General features: G+C 42.2%; 1 protein-coding gene across 1 annotated transcript; it reads left to right on the top strand.

Moving 5' to 3' along the window:
- Positions 1-3,499: 3,499 nt before the first annotated feature.
- Positions 3,500-10,837, top strand: MANSC1 (MANSC domain containing 1). The gene is made up of 3 exons (XM_010300697.2): positions 3,500-4,036; positions 4,904-5,044; positions 9,495-10,837. The coding sequence occupies exons 1-3, from the start codon at positions 3,817-3,819 to the stop codon at positions 10,487-10,489; spliced, it is 1,356 nt and encodes a 451-aa protein (XP_010298999.2). The 5' UTR covers positions 3,500-3,816; the 3' UTR covers positions 10,490-10,837.
- Positions 10,838-23,575: the final 12,738 nt, after the last annotated feature.

Below are 23,575 nucleotides of genomic sequence, written 5' to 3'. Positions count from 1 at the left end.
CACCAAAAGTTAAGTGCAAAAAAGAAAACACCAAAAAAAACCCCAAGTGAAAAGGAGAAGGAAACATACTTTGAGATTTCAGACTTACTATTTTCATATTTGACAGTCAAATCAGCAAAGAAGCCACATGGTTGTCTATGACAGAAGAATTGTCTATAAATATGGAAGTGCCAGCTTCTGAACAAGCCTGTTCTCCGCTTGTGCACCATGCCCAGCGTCATTGAAACCTCTGTGCTGAACTCAGCGTTGTTTCTCTTGGCTGCCTTTGCTAATTGCCACCAAGATGTAATTTAACACAAAAATAATGCTCCTGTCTCATGGGAACTGCACCTAACAACTGTTGCTGAGATCAAGGCTATGGTAAGACAATCCCAATCCAACACTCCTTTTTGCCAGCTGTACGAGTACCGTGTGCTTTTGCGACCTAATAATAATAGACCTTTCTTTCAACCGCCTGAAAAACTGCTTGATTCCTGCCAAAATAACAAATAAATAATAGTATGAAAGCAATGTAATTATTTTGGGGGAAGAATAAACTATTGTTGCCACAATTTGGTTTACAAACTTGACCTCCTAATCTGCAATATGCGCACATACGATTAAAGTCACACCCAGGAGTATTCTCTGTGGCTTTTAAGGAAGGACTGGCAGTGTCTAAAGACAAATGCAGTGTTTAAAGATAAAGTATGTGATGTCCATAGGACTACAGCCTAACCAGCGCTTGTCATAATGTCATTTGACATTATCCATCAGTCTCGGATAAATTTTAAAATTAGCTTCATTGGATCAGCACATTTAACTTGAATTTGCATCCTTTCCACTTCTGTGTAATGAACTTCTCGCTCCTTTCTGAAGTGTTTTCACTTGTTATTGTGAAGGTGTGCATTTGCAGTAAATGACCACCCGGAAGAGTTTTAAGTTACCTATCAACCAACATACGTGTCTACCACGTGGAATTTTATCTTTGAAAACATTATTAAAATAAAAGTATATTTTAATGTGTTAGTTGTGTGAGTGAAATTTTTATTTTGCCTCTAATATATATATAAAATATGTAATGTTAGATAACCAGCCCTCTGTAGTGTCCTGCGGCCAGTAAGTAAATTAATGTACCCGAAATAGTGTAAGGTTGTACGTATCTACATTAGAATATATAAATCTGATGTTTGTATTACCATGACCCAAGCAACTTATGGGCCTTGGCAAATATTTTATATAGTTTCTTATCAGTTTTGCTTTTCCTTTATGACTTACTCTGTCTACTCAATGCTTGACATCAGTGGATTATTTGAAATCGTCTGGTGTATCAAGTATGTAGCTGCAGGTTCCTCAGAAGAGCCTGGGCAGGGCTCAAGGCAGAAGCTGTGCCTGGGGGGTGACATGGCCCTGACCTGCCTGTCCCTGCATCATGACACATTGGTGTGCGCTCCCAATTAGACGGGCACAGTCCCCTTGGCCTCCTTGCTACCACCGAGCATTACTAAATGCGACTGCCACACTCTTGTACAGTCTGAGACTGGCTTACAACGATGGGGTCCAGCCATCGCCCCCCACCCCAGCCTCCCTCCCTTCCCCTCTCAGTGAGGAGGGGAGCACAGCGGGTGCTGGGCAAGGCTGGCTCGCTCCCAGCCAGCAGCAGTGGGTTCTGCGTGGCTTTTGATGGACCTTGGCTTCCCTGCACCTCGTCAGCCTGGCTGACAAGAGTTGCATCTGCTCTCTCCAGGGAGGCTGGGTGCCCACCCCTACAAAGAAGAGGTAGGAAGGTGGGAAAGAAGCAATAGCAGCTGGACCAGGGCAATTGTGTCATGTCATATTATCTCTTCTGCCCTGCTCATATTATATATCACATCAGCCCTTCTCATATTCCCATAATCATCTATGCCTGTCTCACCACAGTAGTCTCTGTGCAGGTCTCCATATTCGCTATCATTCCAGTACCCCGACACCCTTAATGCTATTCCAACAGTCCCGGTGAAAAACCATTTTTGTCACCCTCCAGTAGCAACCACCCCAGCCAGACCTTCAGCTTTCTTTTAAGCTTCTTTCAGCTTGACTTCTTCTACCACCACTATGTAAGCAAAGGCAGGTGGCAGCTGGGACTTTGCCAAATGCATAGCAGAAGTAATATTTGTGCTTGCTTTTAGTATTCATTTCCATAGTGTGTATCACTCTATGGTTAATGATATGTGATATGGTTAATTGGTGACACCTTAAATGTTCACATTCTCTTACAGCTTTTTCTTTCAACAGTGAAAATAATTTTACCGGTTTACTGGAAGAGGGAAACCTGGCTAGAAATAAAGATTTTCTTAAACAAGTGCAGCTGAATATTTCAGAAAAAATCACCAAATGTGCGAGAATCACAACAAAACATTAGGAATTGCCCCAAATCGGCCATTTGATGTGAAATGAGATGATGGGCTCGGTCTGTTACACCACATACGTCCAAATAAAAGCCAACACCCAGCTGTATTAACAAATACTGACTGGGCGTGAAGAACAAGTCAGCCGCCCGTCCCTTGGCGTGGGTCCATGGTATCAGGCACAGCACAGGGCAGGCAGCAGGGCAGCATGAAGCAGGATGTGCCCCTGCTGCTGCTACCGGCACTGCACCCCCTCCAGGGAAGGATCTTGGAGAAGCAAGAAATGTCATCTCAATTTAAGTTGCTTTCTTTAAAGTAGACAGCAGGTGTCTGCCAGAGACACAACCAGACTCCCTATTTTCATTGTTCTACTCTCACCATTACAGCATGTAAAATAACCTGCCCTTTGGTGTCCCTTCACCCCTAAAAGGAAAATGTCTTTTATTTACAGACAACTGTATTATTTTAAGTACGATGCAGGATGAGAGATCTGAAAAAGAAGGAATATATCTTGCCATCCTTTTATTCCTTGCACTCCTTACTCTCTCTGCCACTTTTACTCCGAAACACTGTCCCACTCCAAAAAAAAAAAAAGAAAAATTTTTAAGAGAGGAAATGAAAAATTTCCAAGGAAAACCATTACTTAAGCAAGCGATTGCACCAAGGCTGTTGAAGGAAGAATGGCTGAGCCGTCAGTCCATGCTCCCAGTAGACAGGTTTGTCCATACAACTCCCCTTCAGCAAACGCCCTGTGCTTGGCTGTGATTTGGGCAGGATTACTCAGGTAGCAAAGAGACGCTTACCCAGACATCGAAACATGTACGTGTCCATTTAGACCAGGACATGCATATTAATCACTTTCATTACAGCCTCGCAGTCGCAGAAGAGACAGGTCGGGCTGCGAACGAAACCACATCGCCGCCACCACGACCTGAAGAGTTTCACCGGGTGGTTTTTCCTTTGCGCCTGATGTTCGGCGAGCGGCTGGAGGAGCGGGGGGCACTGCCGCAGCCCCGCCGGGCAGGCAGGAGGGCAGGCAGGAGGGCAGGCAGGAGGGCAGGCAGGAGGGCAGGCAGGAGGGCAGGCAGGCAGGCGGCCGGGGCCCGCCTCCCCCGCGGCCCCTCCTCCCGGACGTGCCGGCGGGCCGGCGGGCCCGCCGTTCCCTTGCGCTGTTTTCCCGCCCCGGCCGCGGAGCGGAGCCCAGCCCGGTCCCGCCGCTGCCTTCCCGCTACCGGGCGGCGGGGGGGAGGCGGCCCGAAGGTGCCCCCCAGAGACGCGTCCCAGCCCCGGGAGCAGAGGAGGCGTCTCGGCGGCGGCTTCCCCGGCTACCAGCGCTTCGGGAAGCTCGCCGCGAATTCGGGTCCTGGTACGCGAACAGGGTCCGGTACGTCTGTGGTACCGGTACCCAAGGCTGGTGTCACCCCAACCGTGCGAAGGTCCCATCGGAGTGGCCATGTCTCCCGGCAGCAGCCGGTGGCGGGTTTGCTTGCTGGTGATCACCTGCGTGATGCCTGGACCATCCCTGAGCCAAGAGTGCTCCGCGGAGAAAATGGAAAATACCATCATCGATATAAACTTATCTCTGCCCAAAGGCATCAGGGGCGCAGAGCCAGTGTACACCTCAAGCCCAGAAGCTTGCGTTCGCGCTTGCTGCTCGGGGGAAAAGCTCTCAGGTAACCGGCTCCTCTTCCCTCTTTTCTGTTAGTACTTGTTAGTACACTTGGGAAATTACTTCTCAAGTTGTCTGGGACAAGGGGGTTCTCAGTATTCAGCACGGAAGCATTAACTTATCCTTTCATTCACGCTGCGACTAGTAACAGCTTATGGCTGCTATCCTGTTTTGCTAAGCGTGATGTTAGAACTCAATGCAAGACCCCTGACTGTTCAGGAAAATAGTTGCAGCAAAGAAACAGTGGTAGTTTTAAATGTTAAAACCTCTCAGATCCCCAAACTCCAAGATGCATAAGCCGTATTTAACAGATGTGCTATAAAGTAACTGACATTTTGTGCTACGTTTAATTTTACCCAAAAATGAGGGTGCTTACCCTTCTCTGAGACGGCTGGTTTGAATTGAGCTCTTGGAGCAGTAGGAGGTAGAGCAGCAAGTAGAAATGACAGTGTTAAAGGTGACCCCCCAAGCAGTAACAACCCAAGCGATTCCTGGAATGTGATTGGGAAAAGTGTATAAATCTTTTCCTTCCCCATGAGTATATCAAGGAGGTTTTCAGATTTATCAGGATTTGTAAGTGAGACATTGTTATATTGAGTGGTGCCAGTGTGGTATGGGCGAGGAGAGGATGAGGGGTTAGAGTCATTATTTACCCAATTTCATCTGTACAGGAAGCGGAAGGTGTGACCTTTTGTATATTGGCCCTAGGCCATTGTTTTGCAGGCCGGGGTTGTTTTTGCTGTAGGAATGTTATATGTTAGTAGTTTTCCTCTTACTCACAGGAGGAAAAACTAATTTACAGACCAGAACTTATTATCAAGATGGTATAAAAGTTCTTATTGCTGAAATATGTATGTATCATGCTTTGCAGGAGACAAGAAGTGTAACTTGATGATTTTTGATACTCGAAGGACAAGCGCGCATCCAAACTGCTACCTGTTTTACTGCCCTAGTACAGAGGCTTGTCCAATGAAACCTGCGACAGGATTTGTGAGCTACAAGATAACTAGAGGTAAATAATAGTAAGAGGCACCAGTCCCTCCTGGGACTCACTTTTGCACCTGTGAGTTTTCAGTAGTGACCAGAAAATGTTTGGGCGTTGCGTTTTTAATAAAATGTTCTGAGCCAAGCTTTGTAATCTGAAAATGCTGCTTTTTTGCTTTGTTGGAGTTGGACAGACATGTGTGTGGTGAGCTCCTGTGTGGGCCCAGCGTCCCGGTTGGAATAACATCTCGACCCTTATGACATTCCTTCACATTAGATTCGGAACTCCTCGTAATTTTCCCTCGCTTAAAAGAAAAAGAAGTTGCTTCCATCTTGAAATATTCAAGAAGGAAAATTTCCTTATGTAATGCTGAAGAGTATCGCAGAAAGCAATGGAAATACGATGCCCTTATCGCCGTCTGTGTGTGCAAAGGATCCGTGCTACACTGATGAATACCATATACACACAAGCAGAAACACTGAGCAAATGTTGGGCAAGCCTCGGAGCACTGCTGTGATGTTACCAAGTAATTGGCAATAGTAATCATTATTTTCTGCTTTCAGTTAGGAAACCTGAAGCACAGATGCAAACAGACTAAGCTCAAGGCTTTCTGGCATATGGGTTGCACACTCAGAAATTTCTCGCTGTCATGTGCTGTTGGATTTTTAATAGCAAGTCTTCGTTGCTGACTGACGTTGACTTGCACCAGACCTGTTTGAATGGCCCAGATAAGAAACTGATTATTAGACTGTCCTCCTGCCAAGAGTTCACAAGCTGGTTTCAGTGTGGCTGCTTGAGAGAGCAGAAATTTTCTCTTTCTCAGCAAAATTTCAGTGTCTGGAAATAGAACTTTTCCAAGAGGAACTATGCAAGGAGTGACAGCCGGATATGCAGAGAGATTATTCACATAATGTTACCAAATATTTTCATGCAAGCACAATCACACAGGAATTGGGCACAAGCCGTGTGCAGCAAATGAATTGCATGCCTGTAAAATTGTCATTACAACTACTTTTTTCTCCAGCTCTTTCTCCCCTACAAGAATATAAGGGATGCAAACAAAGAAACAAGAGATGTAGTCATGCTCCTGCTTTCATCCTGCCTATAGTAATGCTCAGTTAAAAGCATGATTGCATATACCATCAATTTTTCATTTTGCATTTTTTTAGCTTCTATGAACATTGAATTATGGAAAGATTATGCTACCTTATTTACCTGATGTTCCTAATAAGCTTTCAAAGGTAGCACCTGAGTGGTGTTGGTACTGATAAACATTTCAAGCTCTGTTTTTTCATATTAGAGTCTGCATGTGGTTACACTGAAAACCAAACTAAAAGGAGGAAAGATACTCTATTGCTAATAAAGCAACTTAAATTACTGAGGCTAAGGTAATAATGAGATTGTCTTTGTCTTTTTTAAACTATTCTTGTGGCTTGGTAACTAATGGAACAACATATGGCTTGGGAAGTAAAGCATTTCCTGGTCCCAGTCGCAAAGAGCTATTGCTGAAAAGAAATAACATTTATGATTACTGCTCTTCATGTACTAGTTTGGTGTTTGCTGCCTTCACCCCACTAAGATACCAGCGGGTTCTAGCTGAGTATGCTCAGGAGGTGCTTAGTTTGTTTTTAAGAGTTACAACCCTGAAGTTTGGTATCTAGTGCAGCTTATTGGATTTGAGATATCAGCAGGACCACTTTGAGTTTTTAATCTCATTTTAGTAGTTGACTTGGGTAGTGCCCTTGTTCTTTCTTACAAGCAAGCATATCTGTCCTCATACCCCAGCTGTACCTCGCACGTGACGGTTTAGGGCAGTCCCATTTGGGAGCTTGTAGTCTGAAATGGAGACAAAGAATGCTATCAAATCAATGTTTGATGGTGAAAATGTGGAGTAGAGTTAGTGCAGGCAATTAATTAATCCGAGTGCTGCAGTGATACTTAACTCCCATATGGGACTTGGACGGGCGGAGGGAGCGCTACGTGACTTTGGCCGCTGCGTGCATGCTCTGTGCTTCTCTAGCTGTTGCCCAGGCGAGCAAACTGAAGATGACATAGCATGCTGCAAGTGCTTTGTAGCTGCCACACTACATCCGCTGTTTATGCACAGGGGCAGGGGGAAGCGTCCGTGGGAGTGCATCAGGAACAGGGAAAAAGTGAGCTGGGGACTGACTCCGTGGTGGTGATGGGCCATTTCCTTGCTGGTATGGAAATGTGTCCAGAGCTGCAGAAGCAGCTGAGAGTTTGGATGTCTTTGACTATACAGTTTCTGATTCTCTAATAACTGAACGTTTCATTATTTAAAGCCACTATCTAAAAACAGAATATGGCTTTTCTCTAAGTCAGTCCTTGTGGTTAGAGTCCGTTTGCTAACAAGCTTGTGCCTGACTGGAAGGTTAGGATAAAAATTGGTGTCTACGATGCAAGTGAAGTGTTTGCTGTGCTCTTGTTTAAAACATTGCCAGGTTTTTGGTTTGCTGGGTTTGTGTTTTGTTTTTTTACTTTTTTGCATTTCTTTTTTTTTTTTTTTTTTTTATTCTTAAGGCTTGGAAATATATATTAAAACAGCAGCCAAGTAGGCTTCTTTGCATGTATAATAAAACTGGAAAAAATCTATTCCTCTAGACAAAGAGTTTCTACTTGAGAAAAAAGTGACAATGAAAATGTCACGGACAATTTGGTTTTTAGCCTTCCAGTACCTAAAGGGGCCTGCAGCAAAGCTGGAGAGGGACTGTTTACAAGGGCATCTAGTGACAGGACAAGGGGTAATGGGTTTAAGCTAAAAGAGGGTAGATTTGCATTAGATATTAGGAAGAAATTCTTTACTGTGAGGGTGGTGAGGTACTGGAGCAGGTTGCCCAGAGAGGTTGTGGATGCCCCCTCCCTGGAAGTGTTCAAGGCCAGGTTGGATGGAGCTTTGGGCAACCTGGTCTAGTGGAGGGTGTCCCTGCCCATGGCAGGGGGGTAGGAACTAGATGATCTTTGAGGTCCCTTCTAACCCAAACCATTCTATGATTCTATGATTTATTTCAATTCCAGTGCAGTTAACAAACCTCTTTGTTTCTATAAAAAAATGAGATGATTGAGAGTCAGAACTACTTGAGAGGATGTTCCCTTTTAAATGTTCTGTGCAGCAACTGAGTGATAACGATGTTTGTATATTTATATATACACACACACATATATATATGAAATCTGAATGATAGCAGCCAGTCTTCCCAAGAGCTCATGCTCACCCAAAGTCTCTCTATAATACCTGTGTAGAATCAGGTAGCTGTTTGGATTATTGATCATATGGAATTTTGGTCACATAATGCTGTTGCCCTGCTTCCAAATTCTATTACATAACATTCACCTACCTAGTTCGCAAGCAATACATACTGACTTCTGGAGAAATGATCAAGAGCAGTCTGCTTATTGTGGAGGCCTTTACTGCAAATACCTCAGAAACTCTTGGAGCAGTGTCTTTCTTCTAGCATGGCAGTAGGAGCTCAGGTCTTTCCTACAAATCAGTATGCTTATAAAATGGGAATGTTATTGCCACCTTGTTTCATAAGACAATTTTTGTATGTGAATTGAATTGTATCTATCAATCAATCACAGGGTGCTTGGATATTGCAAAAAAAGGGGAGTATATAATCATCTTGGCTAGGCAGAAATGTGTACATCTGACAAATGAAAGTGTGGTTGGTAATATCTACTTCTTATCTGGCAGAGGCTGAAAATGGTGAGAGGCAATGGGCCTACTCCCTCTGCATGGCACTGCTAAATACAACACTTACATGCATGCAATACAAGTGTAAAACAATCACATTGGGACACTTGCTCTGCACAGGCGAATTCCGTAAGAATCGGCAGACAGGGTCTGGTGTGCCCAGGCTTGAGACTGACAAGTTGTTCAGCCTGGAGAAGAGAAGGCTCTGGGGAGACCTAATTGCAGCCTTCCAGTACCTAAAGGGGCCTACAGGAAAGCTGGAGAGGGACTGTTTACAAGGGCATGGAGTGATAGGATACCAGGGGTAATGGGTTTAAACTAAAAGACGGTGGATTTGGATTAGGTATTAGGAAGAAATTCTTGACTGTGAGGGTGGTGAGGCACTGGAACAGGTTGCCCAGAGAAGTTGTGGATGCCCCCTCCCTGGAAGTCTTCAAGGCCAGGTTGGATGGGGCTTTGGGCAACGTGGTCTAGTGGAGGGTGTCCCTGCCCATGGCAGGGGGGTTGGAACTAGATGAGCTTTTAAGGTCCCTTCCAACCCAAACTGTTCTGTGATTCTATGACAGGTCTTATGACACAGAATTTAAAAGTCACTCACCATATTTTAAGGAGAGGAAGATCTTGATGACTCAGTTGCATTAGTCATTATTTTCTGGAGCCCCCTTTATATCTCTCTTACTAAGAAGTACAAATTGTTAGAGTAAGCCTGTGGTAGTCAAAAATAGATTTAATAATTAAATACTGATATTTCCTTTCTGTTTCCAGACACCCATGTCCTGGAGGATACATCCTTCAAAAGTGAGGACTTTTCTTCAAATGAGTATTCTTTGTCTTCAGATGCCGGAGCCTTTATTTCTCATGGTCAGACTAGCCATCAGAATCATACCACTGCTTTGCGAGAATCTGTTTTTCATCAGGAATCTGAACACCTGAACCATGTGGCCAAGCATTTAAACAATGAATTTTATACGATTTTTCCTGAATCTCAAAGTGCAAAACATCAAGAGAGCTTAGACCCCATCCCGAGGCAGAAGGTAATTAACCTGCCGCCAAATACATCTTCTGCTGTTCGATTTGGAAACCCCTCTGCTTCGTTCCCCACCACTCAGTCTAGCGCTCCTGAACCCAGTAGCACTACCCCTACTCCTCTGCCGACAAGTACCACCCGACTGGAATCTCGTACAACCTCTCTGCATCCTGATGGTGCTGAACCTACTACTGTCACCACCACCACAGCTACCTTTCCACCTACTGCAACCGCTAGAGCTAAACCCGGTATCCCTGCCACCAGCATTGTTATTACTCATGTTCCTCTTTCTAGCCCCACAACTTCTGCTTCTACTTCTACAACCAAGGAGGTGACCACAAATTCCAGATCTGCTACTGTCCCATCAGGGCTAAGAACTCCAGCCATCCCTCCTGAGCCAACAGTTGTCTCTTCCGACGATACCAGCCATGTCACCCTCCTCTCTTTTTCAGGTTTCACTCTGTCTGCTAGTGATTCCCCCATGTCTTCCCAAAACAACCCTCAGGATTATGACCCGTCTGATTCAGAAAGCTACTTGCCAAAGAGTGTTTTGAGAGGGAAAGGTGTCGTTCAGCTGGGAGAAAAAAGCAGCCTTATAGCAGCTTTGTTTTTTGGGGTGATTTTCTTCTTGCTTGTTATTGCACTGACAGGGAAGAAAATACATGAATCTCTTCAGAAGAGGCATTATACCAGACTGGATTACTTGATCAATGGAATGTATGCTGATGTATGATGAGGAGAGAGAATAAGATTGTGAGGAGCATCTCTCATCTTTGAGAGGACAGGTCTGAAACAGAACAGTAGATATTGAAATCTCAGAAGAGGATGGATTCCGTTTTCTGGCCACTAATGGGAAAGCAGCAGATGGCTTTGGTGGGAAAGGGAACTGCTTTTTCTATGCTGAACTGTAATGTCTATAATTTTTGATTTATTATTAAATCCAGAAAATAAACACTAAAATCCAAGTTAAGCTATTAAGGTCTTATATTTAAGGAGAAAAAGTGTTTGAAGAGCTTAATCTGTACTGTGACAAGATTAGTGGAATAGAAGTACACCTAATAAATTGAGTACCTATGCAGTGCGTGAGTGTTTTCAGTGCTATTTGCCCCCATTACACAATTGCCTGGCAGGCCTATTTATCTGTAGCCTTAAAGGGTTACTTGGTAGTAGAGTTTTGCACCCAAATGGTTTTAGGTGTAAACAGTAAAACTTGTAGTACAGATAACATAGTTGGTTTAACTTTCCTTAGCTACATGTAGTTTATGGATATGTATCTTTAATAGTATTTTTTCTTCTGCTTTTTTCTGCATCACAAGCTATCCTTAAAACCACGTTTGCCGTTTCCAAAGAGCTCGCCACCCTGTAGCCTGTTGGTTTTTTGCAATATATGTCAGAGAGAAAGAGTTTTTATCATATCAAAGTAAAGCAAGCTGCAATCAAGCTCTTTCGTGACAAACAGGATGACCAAGTGACTTGGCATATGCACGAGAGAGAATCTGTTCTAATACTCTGAAATCCCCAACAGTTGAGACTCAACACCTGATTGCAGAGCAGGCAGAAACTTGTGAGGGGGCTTAGCAAAGACAACAGCTGTATTGTCAGCAGAGGACACAGAAAAGGTGTGGTCTCCATTTGATGACCATCTAGAGGGATTGAAGTGAAGAAAGAAAGTTTTAAAGGAAAACGGTGGCTATGTAGGAGGATGCCAACCTCAGAGAAGTTTCCTACAGTCAGCAGGAGTGGATGAACAAGGTTGCGTTATCTTCACATTTCGGGCATTGTCCTCCTTCCTTTGCCAGGTTGGTGGCTCTCAAGAGCTGCTTGCAGCAGTGCTGGGCTTGCTGTCCCTCCTGAGCATGCAGAGCTCTTACTGTCTCTCAAAGCACACCCACATCATGTCTTTGCGTGACTGGCAATAAGCATAACTGCTCTATACGTTTCTCCACCTCTGGAACAAGAGATGAGTGAGAGTGCGTGTGAGCATCTGCTGTTTGCTACACAACTTCCAGTTTGTGTTATTCACATTTCCCTTTGCGTATGCCAGGTCTAAACCTGTTTTTAGAATGCAAGGCTAGATTTCAAAGTATTCATGTGGCAGGCAGCATAATCAACAATGAACATCAAGACAGAGAAGGAAGGGTGCCTCATGAATACAAGGAAATAATTCTATTACAAAATATGAAATGTGACTCACATCCAAGAGGTTCTTAGATCTGTCAAGCTCAGTGCAGTGGGAAGGAGGTGTGATCCAAAAATGGCCTCAAGGCAAGCTTTCTGAGAGCTCTAACAATAACTTTATATAGAAAATTCTCTGAAAATTCCATGTTCAAAGATCAAAAAGTCAGTGTTCCTTATGTCAAGAAGTTGAATTCTTACTATGTGGGGACTGAAAATTGCTCTATAGATACAAAACCAGCTGGTCTTCCACATTGCTTGTCTGACAATGCTTAAATGGAAAACATTCTGGATAACCTCTTAAAAGTGAACAAAATTACAAAATAAAAGTATCTCAAGTTCATCAGCTTGTCTGTAGACTGCACTTTGTTTAACCTCAGTTGTGGTTTTTTTTTTTAATAGCTATTTTCAAAGGTTTCTGGTCAAGGAACATGACAAGGGGGAACATTTCTCGGAAATGAGTTAATAAAATGATAAGTACAAGGCCCAGTCATGGCCTTTAAAAATGCAGGTGCAGATCTGAGGTTGACCATAATTTTCTCCAGAAAGAACTAACAATGTCGTGAGAAGCTTCCTCCATGGCTGATGCCATCACAGCAGCTCATTGCAGGAGAGGTGTTGAGAATAACCCCTGAATCCTCACTGAGCATTTCTGCTGTAATAACTAATTTATTGGAGGGAGGGATGGTTGGTATTAATTGATATGGTACAGTACAGTAGGGATACATTCAAGAGAAGGCAGGCAGATGTATCTCAGGGTCATTTGGAGCGCTGGGCGTGTATTTGGCTAACGCCATTAGAAACATCACTCTCCAACCCAAACAGTGACGTACATCAAGCACGGTGAATGGCAGAAGTAAAGCAGAGAGGTGCACGGGTACCATCGCTAATTTGGTGAGGATGCCAAGCAGAGTGGTCTTTCACAATTTTTGAGTGAAACAAACAACTTTAAATGTTCTTAAATTAAAAATCGTTTTTTATGGTTGAGCAAAGAAAACCAGGCAGTTGTACTGAACATTTATCTTTTTTCTTTTTTTTTTTTCCCCATCCATTTGTCTTGTTGGACTAAGAACAAATGGGGAATCGTTAAGTGACCGGTTTGGATCTTTCTGGAGGGACATTTACAAGCTGTGTTTGAACACTAGAGGGCAACAACAGTTTATTAAATAGAATTGACAAATTTTGAAGATGCCAATTTAAAAATGTTTTAATTAGCTTGGTTTTTAACTTTCCACTCAATGGCTGTTTCATTTCAAAATGTCTTACAGGAAAGTTGTTTTGGTTATTGGAAGGTTCTGGGTGGAGGATTATATATGCACACTTTTAAAACTTCTTACTATATCATATAGTGATAGTGAACAGCTGTGGGAGACAACAAAACTAAGCATATTCTGTATTTTATTAATTTTAAACCATCTTGCATTATTAGTCATGTATTGGCATTGCCAGTTAACAGAGCAGGAGAGAGAGATTTCCCATCATCATTCTTTCAACTATGATGCTTAACTAGATGCATTTTTGGAGCTTATTTATTTATCTGGATAATGCTCTTGTATTATGAAACAGCAAGGAGTGAGACAGAGTAACTGCTTTTCAACACTGCTTATCTAAAACTTCTGTGTGCTCTTCTGTTTTTCCATTGGCATCTGCTATAGTCATCACGATACGATGACAACCTGTGCATTTGGGGTGGCTCTTTCTGAAGGTAACCAGTTATATTATGGCATGAGGCCAAAAGCTGATTGACTTTAATCACCTGGAGAGTGTAATAAAGGCTGTAGCTGCTTGGTTTCATGTTGTTGCTTTATAGTGCTGAGGAAACATAAGGTGTGTAAATATAGACTGTTGTGAACGAAACTGGTTTGTGGTATTGTAAAGTAAGGCAAATATAAAGTCCAAATTTTATAATGACTGTAAATAATCATAAAGAAATAAACTGCAGATCTATTTGAGATGAACGAGAAGAGTGCATAATCTCTACCCCAAAGGGCTGCAAACTCAGTATAATATGTTCTCTTCAAATAGTGCTTCAGTTTGTTGTAATTCCTGTAGGAGTAGGAAATACACTCAAGATTCTTTCAAGTAAATTATTAACCAACTAACAAAAAACCCCCACCAAAATTATTACATGAGAAGACAGTTTCAAAACTGAATCTTACTTTCCTTCTTTCTGCAAAACCATCTTAGTGGATTTGATCTGATGACACCATTAGTTACTGCTTTGCTCCCACGATCCCACGCTCCATGCTGATAGAAACATAAAGTGCCGTTATTGCGGTCAACAGTTTCCATCCAGTATCCCTGCATATAGAGGAGCTATACTTTGTGCTCTGTCGCGCTCCTGAAATTGGCCTAGACTGCTGGGCCCTTCCTATGCATTACTCATTCTCTCATATGGGTAATATACTTCTCTACCTCCCTGTTCATTGGCAGTTATGGGATAGCTGGATCCCCTCATCATTCAAAAGCCTTGCACACCCCTTCAGGAGTCCCAGATGCTTTACCAGCCTCTTGATGGGTAGGTCTCCTGAAGGACTGGGATATATTGAACATTTTTCTTCATTTTTGGGAAGCCTACACTCATTCTTAATCTCCCAATTTAAATTTGCTTTTTTCTCCTATGTCTCTACCCTTCTTGAGGATATCAGAGTGCAAAGCATAAAACTGCTGCTCTTTGTCCTCTTTGTGTTTCACAGATATTATAAACAATGAATAAATGTATTTTTAATTTTCAGTACAACTATGCTTCACTGTTTTCTGCATATTGGCTCGCTTCATGAGAGAAAATCTGAGGGTTCTGTTCTGTTACTTCACTCCTTCCAACCTATAAAATGTCATTGTCTTAAGCGGCAAAAGAGTTCAGATATGCCATATCCAAGGTGTTCTGATCCCTCTTCTTTTTGGTTTGCTTTGTTTTGAACAGAAAATTGAAAATTCCATCATATTGACAACACCCAGGAATCATCAATCTGTGCACTCTGTATTTTCTCAAAGAAATTTAACAAGCAATTAACATCCAGAACAACTTCAAGATGTTGTAGGTTGGACTGGCTAAACCATAGGCATGTTTTGAAACATTTGGTGATTTGAGCGCTCACTCTGAAGACCACAAAGGTGTTTCTTCAAGATGCTAGGATGGCAAGGATGGCTATATCAGGTATAAGTACTTACAACTTGCTTTGGTACCTGCCACATCAGAGAAGCAGCCAAGTTCTGGCTGAAGGTTCAAAAGCCACTGGGAGCAGCACCAGGTTTTCTCTGTGCCCCTGCTTACGCTGAAAGAAGGATGCAACCAGTGGTGCTTGGACGTTGACATTGCGACTTTTGTAACTCTTCTCAACACCACCTAGATTGAAAATTTGCACAAAGTTCAAACATTTGTTCTTGTGCTAGGAAGACGGTAGAAAAACCCTTACTATGATACAGATTTCCTATAGCCTTGCCTGCTGTTTAGTTAGTTTCCAAGTAAGTTTTTCTGCTTGCTTTTGTGAAAGACCTTTTTTTCCCTATCCTAAATCCAAGTTCCACTGACACTACTGAAGTCCTGTGTAGCCCAAGTAAGTCAGGAATGAGATGATCCCTTTACTGCAGTGGGCATGTGCTACTCTGTCTTTGTGCAACTGCCATTGATGTCAGTGGGAGATCCTCCAGCACATAGTTCATGGATATAAGTCAAGTTCTCCCACTTAGTGTCTCATAACTTTCCAAAACAATTGCCTTATAGGATGACAGGACTTAGCCCAGAGGTAAAATCTCTGAAAGAATCCGAAGACCATTTTCCCAGCTGCTTCTGATTATTTAACTCTGACAATGTTGTCCTTGTCTTGTTTCAGGGCACAAAATAAGGACTTCAAATGTTTTTCCACCATGTGATAATTCAGGCACTACTTCTGGAAAGACTCCAGATTTGGCACATGCTATGCGTTGCCTTTACGGAGCGCTCCATTTTAGAAAGGGCAAAAAATAATTTGTTTGTGAGGTAAAGTCTTAAACAAGTGAGAACAGCTTGTGTTATGCTGCTCACTACTAAACAAGATACACTTGTGGCTTTCCTACACCGACAAATACATAAAGCAAGGGTATGGCCCATTCAAGTGAACGTTGTAAAGGACGGTAGAGTTTGCAAAGCGGCAGGCCTGATCGCTGAAGTCTATCCACTTGCTATGCTCTCTAGCAGAGAGAGGGTAAGCTTTTCCAGAAATATGTTGGAGCTTCCATCTCAAAGGTGAGTTTGAGGGTAGTTCAAGTTCCATGATGCTTTCACATTCACCAAAGATGGGTATTGCTGGTGACATCCAGGAACTCAGTCTGCAAACACCAGCAACAGCAAAAAGAGCAACCACTGAAGTGTGTACGTGCTACAAGCAGTTACGGTGCAACTTACTTCCTCATGTCTGGAACGCCTCCTGACTTTGTAAAACATCAGGTGTTTGGGACACAGAAAAAAATTATCCTGGGCAGCAATCCAGATGGAGTTAAAGTGGGCAGATGCAGCAGCTGGGGTCCACGACCTTGCACAACTGCATCAGCTTGCAAGTGAGACACTGGTTCTTGTACCTGTTCTGCTGGATCCTGACAACTACATTCCACCTGAGACTGTAGAAGGAAACTAGGCTTGAAAGGTGAATTAAAAAGATGAGTCTTGGTTTTGAGGTAAAGTTTACAACTTTGTAACTGACACCGTTTATTATTTTTTTTCTCCTTTAGTTAATTTTCACCTGATTAAATGTTGATTAAGTCCTAATTAGAAACCACCTTCATTGCAGGTCTCATAATGGACCTGCTAAAACAAATTAGGTCTCTCCAGGAAAGACTTTGCATATTTCTCATTTGGCTTTTGAGCTAAAATTTAACAAATCTTTTTTGAATCTTGAACTCAGTTCATCTCGTATTTATTTTACCCTATTACCATCAGTTGTGACAACTCAGTATCTATCCTCCACCTTCTTTTTTTGCACAGCTGTTCCATTGTCTATCAACATTGTTCAATAGTGGAGTTTTTGCAAAGGGAAAGAAAAAAAGAATTTGCACTTGTATTTGCTAGGTTGTGCTTTGCTTTAGTTTTCAGATCTTCCTGTTTAGAACTGAATAGTATTTTAAACTTGAATTTTGATGTTGTGAACTTTCTTTTGAAATGGTATCTATGCAGCAGAATAATAAATGGGTGATGCATATGTCAAGGACCCGGGGCTGCATAATATTGAGTGCTTTTTGCTCATGAAGATGTCCTTCTGAATCTATTGAAATAAAAAACAGTATCTCAGAAAAAAATTATTTTGTCCTTTGTTTCTCTCAAAGAGCCATGACAAGTGTTCCAACTATACCATAGGTATGAGTCTCAAATGTTTTGTGTTTATGTAAGCATAAACCATGGCACATATTTAATGGAAAGAATAACAGAAAACACTGGTAGATGCATAGCTGAGTTCTCTAAACTTTCTGTGCAGAAACCAGGGGAGTTGCTGAGGCACTGAACAAGACCAAGAGCTACAGCTCTTCTGCTTGTACACTGTGATCACTCAGTGGGGTAAACCAAATAAATAAAGTGAGAGCAAGTGCAGGTTGCTCAAACCTTGCTGTTTTGTAAAAGCTATAGTATGTGCAGAATGTCCTTGTTGCTTAACTGGAGGAATGTGGATGGACTGTTCAATAGATAAGGAATTAGCTGGATGGCCACATCCAAAGTTTTGCAGTCAATAGCTCAATGTCCAGATGGACATCAGTAATAAGTGGTGTCCCTCAGTATTCTGTACTTGGATGGGTACTGTTCAGTATCTTTATTAATCAAATAGACAGTGAGACTGAGTGCACCCTCAGTAAGCTTGCAGATGACACCGAGTGGTGCAGTTACTATGCATGAGGGAAGGGATGCCATCCAGAGGGGCCTTGACAGGCTTGAAGATTGGGACCATGTGAACCTCATGAGGTTCAACAAGGCCAAGTGCAAGGTTCTGCTTCTGGGTCGGGACAACCCCCAATATCAATACAGATTGAGGGATGAATGGGTTGAGAGCAGCGCTGTGGAGAAGTATGTGGGAATACTGGTAGATGAAAAATTAGATATGAGCCAGCAATGTGCACTTGCAGCCCAGAAAGCCAGCTGTACCCTGGGCTGTATCAAAAGAAGCGTGGCCACAAGGAGGCCAGAGGAGGGCCACGAAGATGATCACAGGGCTGGAGCACCTCTCCTATGAAGACAGGCTGAGAGAGTTGGGGTTGTTCAGCCTGGAGAAGCGAAAGCTCTGGGGAGACCTTATTGTGACCTTTCAATACATAAAGGAGGCTTGTAAGAAAGATAAACTTTTTACCAGGGCCTGTAGTGACAGGACAAGGAATAATGGCTTTAAACTCAAAGAGGGTAGATTTAGATTGGACATAAGGAAGAAATTCTTCACTGTGAGGGTGGTGAGGCACTGGAACAGGATGCCCAGAGAAGCTGTGGCTGCCCCCTCCCTGGAAGTGTTCAAGGCCAGGTTGGATGGGGCTGTGGGCAACGTGGTCTAGTGGAGGGTGTCCCTGCCCATGGCAGGGGGGTTGGAACTAGATGAGCTTTAAAGGTCCCCAAACTATTTTATGATTCTATGGTTCTGTAGTTCTGTTTCTATGACTCTAACTGAGACGTAGTACACAAAGTGGGAGCAACAACTAACTGGTGTATACAGTGCTCTGCAGACATTTTTTTTCTTCTATCTTTAAGTCGTTTGAGTCTTTGGCTCCCATTGTTTTTTTTTTTAACATGGTGACTAGAACACCTTTTGATATACTGAGCTCATGATTTACGCCACACTGTACTGTAGGAAGCACATATCCTCACTAATGTTTCCTCCAGTTAAAGTGGCAGGATTCCTAAACCACAAATGAAGATAGGACTCTAAATCATCATTTCTTTGAACACTTAGAGCTTTACTTATCTTTTTTTTTTAAAAAAAAAGTGTTTGGGGAAAATAGTATTTTAAATGTGTTGTTCAAATAAAAGATTTCTTAATATGCCAAGATTAAATGGGGATTTTGTTCTGTGTAAGCTCTTTTCAGATCATTCTAAAGGTATTAGATTTTTCACAATTGTAGGAAGGAAAAAATTATTAGAAGTTGCATTAACTGCAAAGCTCCAATGCTGAAAAAGGCATCGGAAGGAGCTTTATCAGTCAGGGCTATTCAGACACAATTATCTGTCTTTTATTCAAAGATCCATGTGACCAAATACTGTCTTTGTGGGTTTGACTGGGGAGGGGAGAAGGAAGGATAAGGAATGGATAGGATAGCCTCACTCTAATCACTTTTTTTCCTTGAGAGGAGAAAATAGAATCTAATTATTCCAAAATGGAATATGATGATCCTTCAATAGTATCTTTATAGCAGACACAATTGTTTTAACAAATATATTTGGGGAGTGGATCTGCCTTTCTCTGTGTTTTCCTTTGTCACTTATCTACATTTAGTTGCCAGCTGTACTGGAAGAGTCTTTATTGAACTCCACACTGTGTTCAGAGAACTAATGGAGATGGAAAAGCAGCAAATGAGACTTCACCCATATACAGTTGCGTCTTCCATCCCCTCATCACATGAAGAATGAGTTACAGGCCATAAGCCGCGGAAACCTTTATATACAGAGCCAGTGCAAGCTTAAGGACCCGCATTCATTCCTGCTCTAGCAGGCAATGAAATCAATGGGGGATGCTTTAGCTCATGGCCGGGTGAATGTGTGTGGAGTTTTTTAATGTCCTGCGCCTGTATTTCAAATATCTTTTGTGGAGGCTAAAACATACCTTGCACTTGGTGCTGCTGCCAGTTGATAGTGGAGTAGGGAGCAGAATTTGGCACTTCATTTCCACTTCAGCGGTTCTCTCCAAGTCTTAAAGCTCTGATGCAAAGATCACCATGTTTCTAATACACCAGAAACTCACTAACTAAATTACTGGCATGGCCTGTTAAAAAAGGATAGACTGTAGAATGAGCCACTGTCTATTATGTTGGGATGTCATTAGTTGAGAAGTGAGCAAGGACCAATTAAAACTATTATTATCTGCGTTGTGATTAGTTGATTTCAAAAAAGAAAAAGAAAGAAAAAGAAAAAAAGAAAAAGAAAAAGAAAAAGAAAAAGAAAAAGAAAAAGAAAAAGAAAAAGAAAAAGAAAAAGAAAAAGAAAAAGAAAAAGAAAAAGAAAAAGAAAAAGAAAAAGAAAAAGAAAAAGAAAAAGAAAAAGAAAAAGAAAGAAAGGATTTTGTCCTTGAAATTTACTCATTCAAGAGTGATATCATACTCTGGAGCATCCACAATAACTTTTTTTGATTCTGAAGTAAACTGGGAACTTACACATGTCCTGCATGCTGCCTTCCCAGGCCTTGGAACATACTGCCCACAGTGAAACATAAACCTCATCAAACAGAGTACAGGTAATAGTTCTGAATTGTCAAAGACATCAATTTTTCTCTGAGAAATTCTGGGTAATGGTAATTTAATGAAAACGTTACCAAGAATGTGTGTCCACCCTTATTTTTAATTGCTACCTATAAATAAGTTAGGAGGGTAAAAAAGATTTTGGTTTTCCTTGAAATGATGAATTATTTCAACCTCTTGCATTTTCATAACCTTGCCTTGCAAATCTTTTAAACAGTGCTTTATAAAATATTGCAGACATTAAACCTAAAGACTAACCATTAGAGGGCACTCTTTTCTGCTCTGAGGAACTCATCTTGCTTTTCTAGTCTATTTTGGAAACTTACCTAACAGCTAATAAAAATAACACCCCTGAAGAGGTATCATGGGTGATGATCCATGGCCATATTCTTGAGGTGCTTAGTGCCTTGGCTGAATTGCAGGCTAATTTGTATATGAATATAAATCATATAAATACACATATAGGTATAAATAAAATATTAACAAGAACATGGATATAAATGTGAAGTATAAAGATGGAATATAAATATGAATTATTCCTAATAAATAATATATAAACTCCTCCCAGAGTTTGAACTGGAGAAGGATGAGTCTCTCTGCTTGCTGTAAACTGCACTTCATGGTACGGCACTTCAACCCAAAGTGGCTATTTCAAGTTGCAAATGAGCTCTTTCCTATGCACAGATGGTGTGTCACCCCACATACATTACATAAAGATCGAAAATTGTTGTAGGAAAAATTGCTAATTACTGTGACACAGTGACTTACCTTTCTTGACCATAGGCATAAATTCTAGTCATTAGTCCCCACCACTAGAAGAGTGCAAGCAAATGTACAAAGCTTTACCAGTAACTAATTTCTAAACTTCAAAGGCTGCCACGCAAAGCAGAATTGGTAAGTATTATGGATGCATATTGCAAAACGCTGAACTCCATGAAAGAGGTTTGAGAAGGAAATACTCTTAACTTGTTGTTGCTTAAAAGGCACGCACGTTATGGTTAATAGAGCCCAGATGCTGACTGGTTTTGAAAATTTGAGCAAACTAAAACAAAATGGTGTTTTGGTGTTTGTCAGCCTGAAATGTGAGCTCTTTTAAAAGGATGTTTTCGCTGTATCGACCTAGCATTAAAGTACTTTGCAAATTTTAGAACTGTAACTTTCTCAAATGACATTTTTATAATTTGGCTTTGAAATGTAGCCACGGCTAAATATTCATAAGGAAAGTCTTGGACTTGCCCTGTGGTCTGGTGGGCACTGCCAAATTAAAATCAGAATCCTGCATGGTTCACACTGCAAACGCAACCACTGGAGAAGCGTATCCTCAGGCAGTGCTGTTTTCAACTCCCTGGGAGATGGAAGAGGAGAAAAGAGGTAGTAGGTAGGCAGCCTGACCTTGGATGCACCATCAGCAGGAGTCCAAACGCTCCTCCAAGGGTGTAAAGAAAATGCCCGAGCCTTTCAGGTCATCTTATTTCATATTTCCCCTTGGGGATATTGCCAGATTACTGTTGGACTAGCTCGCCTGTATGGGCTGCTGAACTCTGCTTCTCTTCTCTGAAGGTTTTGTTGTAAGGATTTTTTTTTTGCCACAAAGAAACGCAGTTCTCATCCTGGGTACCAGGCAACCTCTTCTGGTAGAGGAGATGAGAAAGAAAGAATGGGTATTATATTTAATAAAGGGGGAGAAAAATAAGGTAGTACTGAAATGCAAGGAGAAGAGGCAACTCTATTGATAAAAAAGGGACTTGATGGGATGTTTGATAGGAAAATTGCCACAGAAGTAGCAGGAGTGCTAGTTTTTCCTGTGGTTTGACAGACTGTGGGGGGAACCCTGCAAACAGTAACTGCAAAGACAAATGAGGTCTCGTGGCCTGGAAAAAATTTCTGGACTAGAGACATGATTGTTAGTCCAAGGAAATTTGCTTGTAAGCTGCCTACATCCTGGTGAAAAAGTGTAGCTTTTACGGTATGGGAGTAAAAGCGAGGGAAAAAGTATGTCTGCTTGTTATTGAACTTCAGGAAGGACTAGAGGATGTTGTACTCTATTCATTGAAAGGGGAACACTATGATGAACCCATTGCGTTCTTGGAACAGGATAAACCTCGTCAGGCATATCTATCACATTTATGAGAGCTGACCTTCGTTTGGGGAAGAGTTGGATGAAGCATTTTTCTTTATAAGTTGTATGATGTAGGCAAAGTGGCAAGGTGACAATGCCACAAGTCAGGGTGTCCTATTTTATCTGTGAAATGCTTGTAACAGGCATCATTGATGAAGTCATCACTACTTCACATCTCATTTCCTAAGCTACGGTGCTGCAGACTTTCCTGCTGGGGGCAAGAGAGGACTTGAACTAGAGTTTCAGAATGAAACTTTGGCCCTTTTGAAGTTGGTGAGAGTTTTGCCATTGACTTCAGAGGGACCAGGATTTCACCACACCATGCCTATTAATTCTTGTTGAGACATTCAGCGAGAGAGCTAATTATGATAGTGGTTTCTGTGATGTGGGCAGCCACAAATTCATTTGTTGAGCAGCCATCTTCTCCTAACAGCTATTGCTCATTAGGGACTTTGGTCCCGGTCCTACGAAAGATCCCATAGATTCCACTGGAACTCAGGGCGCAGTTCAAAGATAGAGTGACTTGGGCAGTCGCTGCTGGTTTCAGGAGCTCCAGCTGCCGTCCTTTGCTCTCCTGTGTGCTGACACAACTGCTTGTGAGGCTGGGCCACCAACCAAACCAGGGAACTAACCTGAGTATATAAAAAACCCCCACCTTTGAAAGATCTTGTATCATTGAGCCACCATATAAGTCTGGAGGTAAGGGTAAGGCTGTGCAGGTTTCTTGGCAGTTGAAGCCTCAGACTGGATTTGAGCCGGCAAACCAAGGTTTCTCTTTCTAAGGTTAATGAAGATAACTGTATGCAACAAGGGGAGTTTCTTACTAAAATAAAAGAGTGTGCTGGTTTTGTCTGGGGTAGAGCTAATTTTCTTCATAGTAGCTGGCATGGGGCAATGCTTTGGATTTGTGCTGACAACAGTGTTGATATCACAAGGATGTTTTCATTGCTGCTGAGCAGTGCTCACACAGAGCCAAGGCCTTTTCTGCTTCTCACACCACCCCACCAGCCAGGAGGCTGGGGGTGCACAAGGAGCTGGGAGGGGACACAGTCAGGACAGCTGACCCCAGCTGACCAAAGGGATATTCCATACCCTATGACGTCATGCTCAGCATATAAAGCTGGGGGA

This window comes from Balearica regulorum, chromosome 1 (assembly GCF_011004875.1).
Source record: "Balearica regulorum gibbericeps isolate bBalReg1 chromosome 1, bBalReg1.pri, whole genome shotgun sequence".
Lineage (NCBI taxonomy): Eukaryota > Metazoa > Chordata > Aves > Gruiformes > Gruidae > Balearica > Balearica regulorum.
This window is presented reverse-complemented; position numbering and strand designations above follow the sequence as displayed.

What these genes read in the sequence shown, in the direction of transcription:
- MANSC1 (XM_010300697.2), top strand. Translation starts at nt 3,817, where the DNA reads ATGTCTCCCGGCAGCAGCCGGTGGCGGGTTTGCTTGCTGGTGATCACC. An exon ending in CTCGGGGGAAAAGCTCTCAG is followed by an intron (nt 4,037 to 4,903) that starts GTAACCGGCTCC and finishes CATGCTTTGCAG; the next exon opens with GAGACAAGAAGTGTAACTTG. An exon ending in GAGCTACAAGATAACTAGAG is followed by an intron (nt 5,045 to 9,494) that starts GTAAATAATAGT and finishes TTCTGTTTCCAG; the next exon opens with ACACCCATGTCCTGGAGGAT.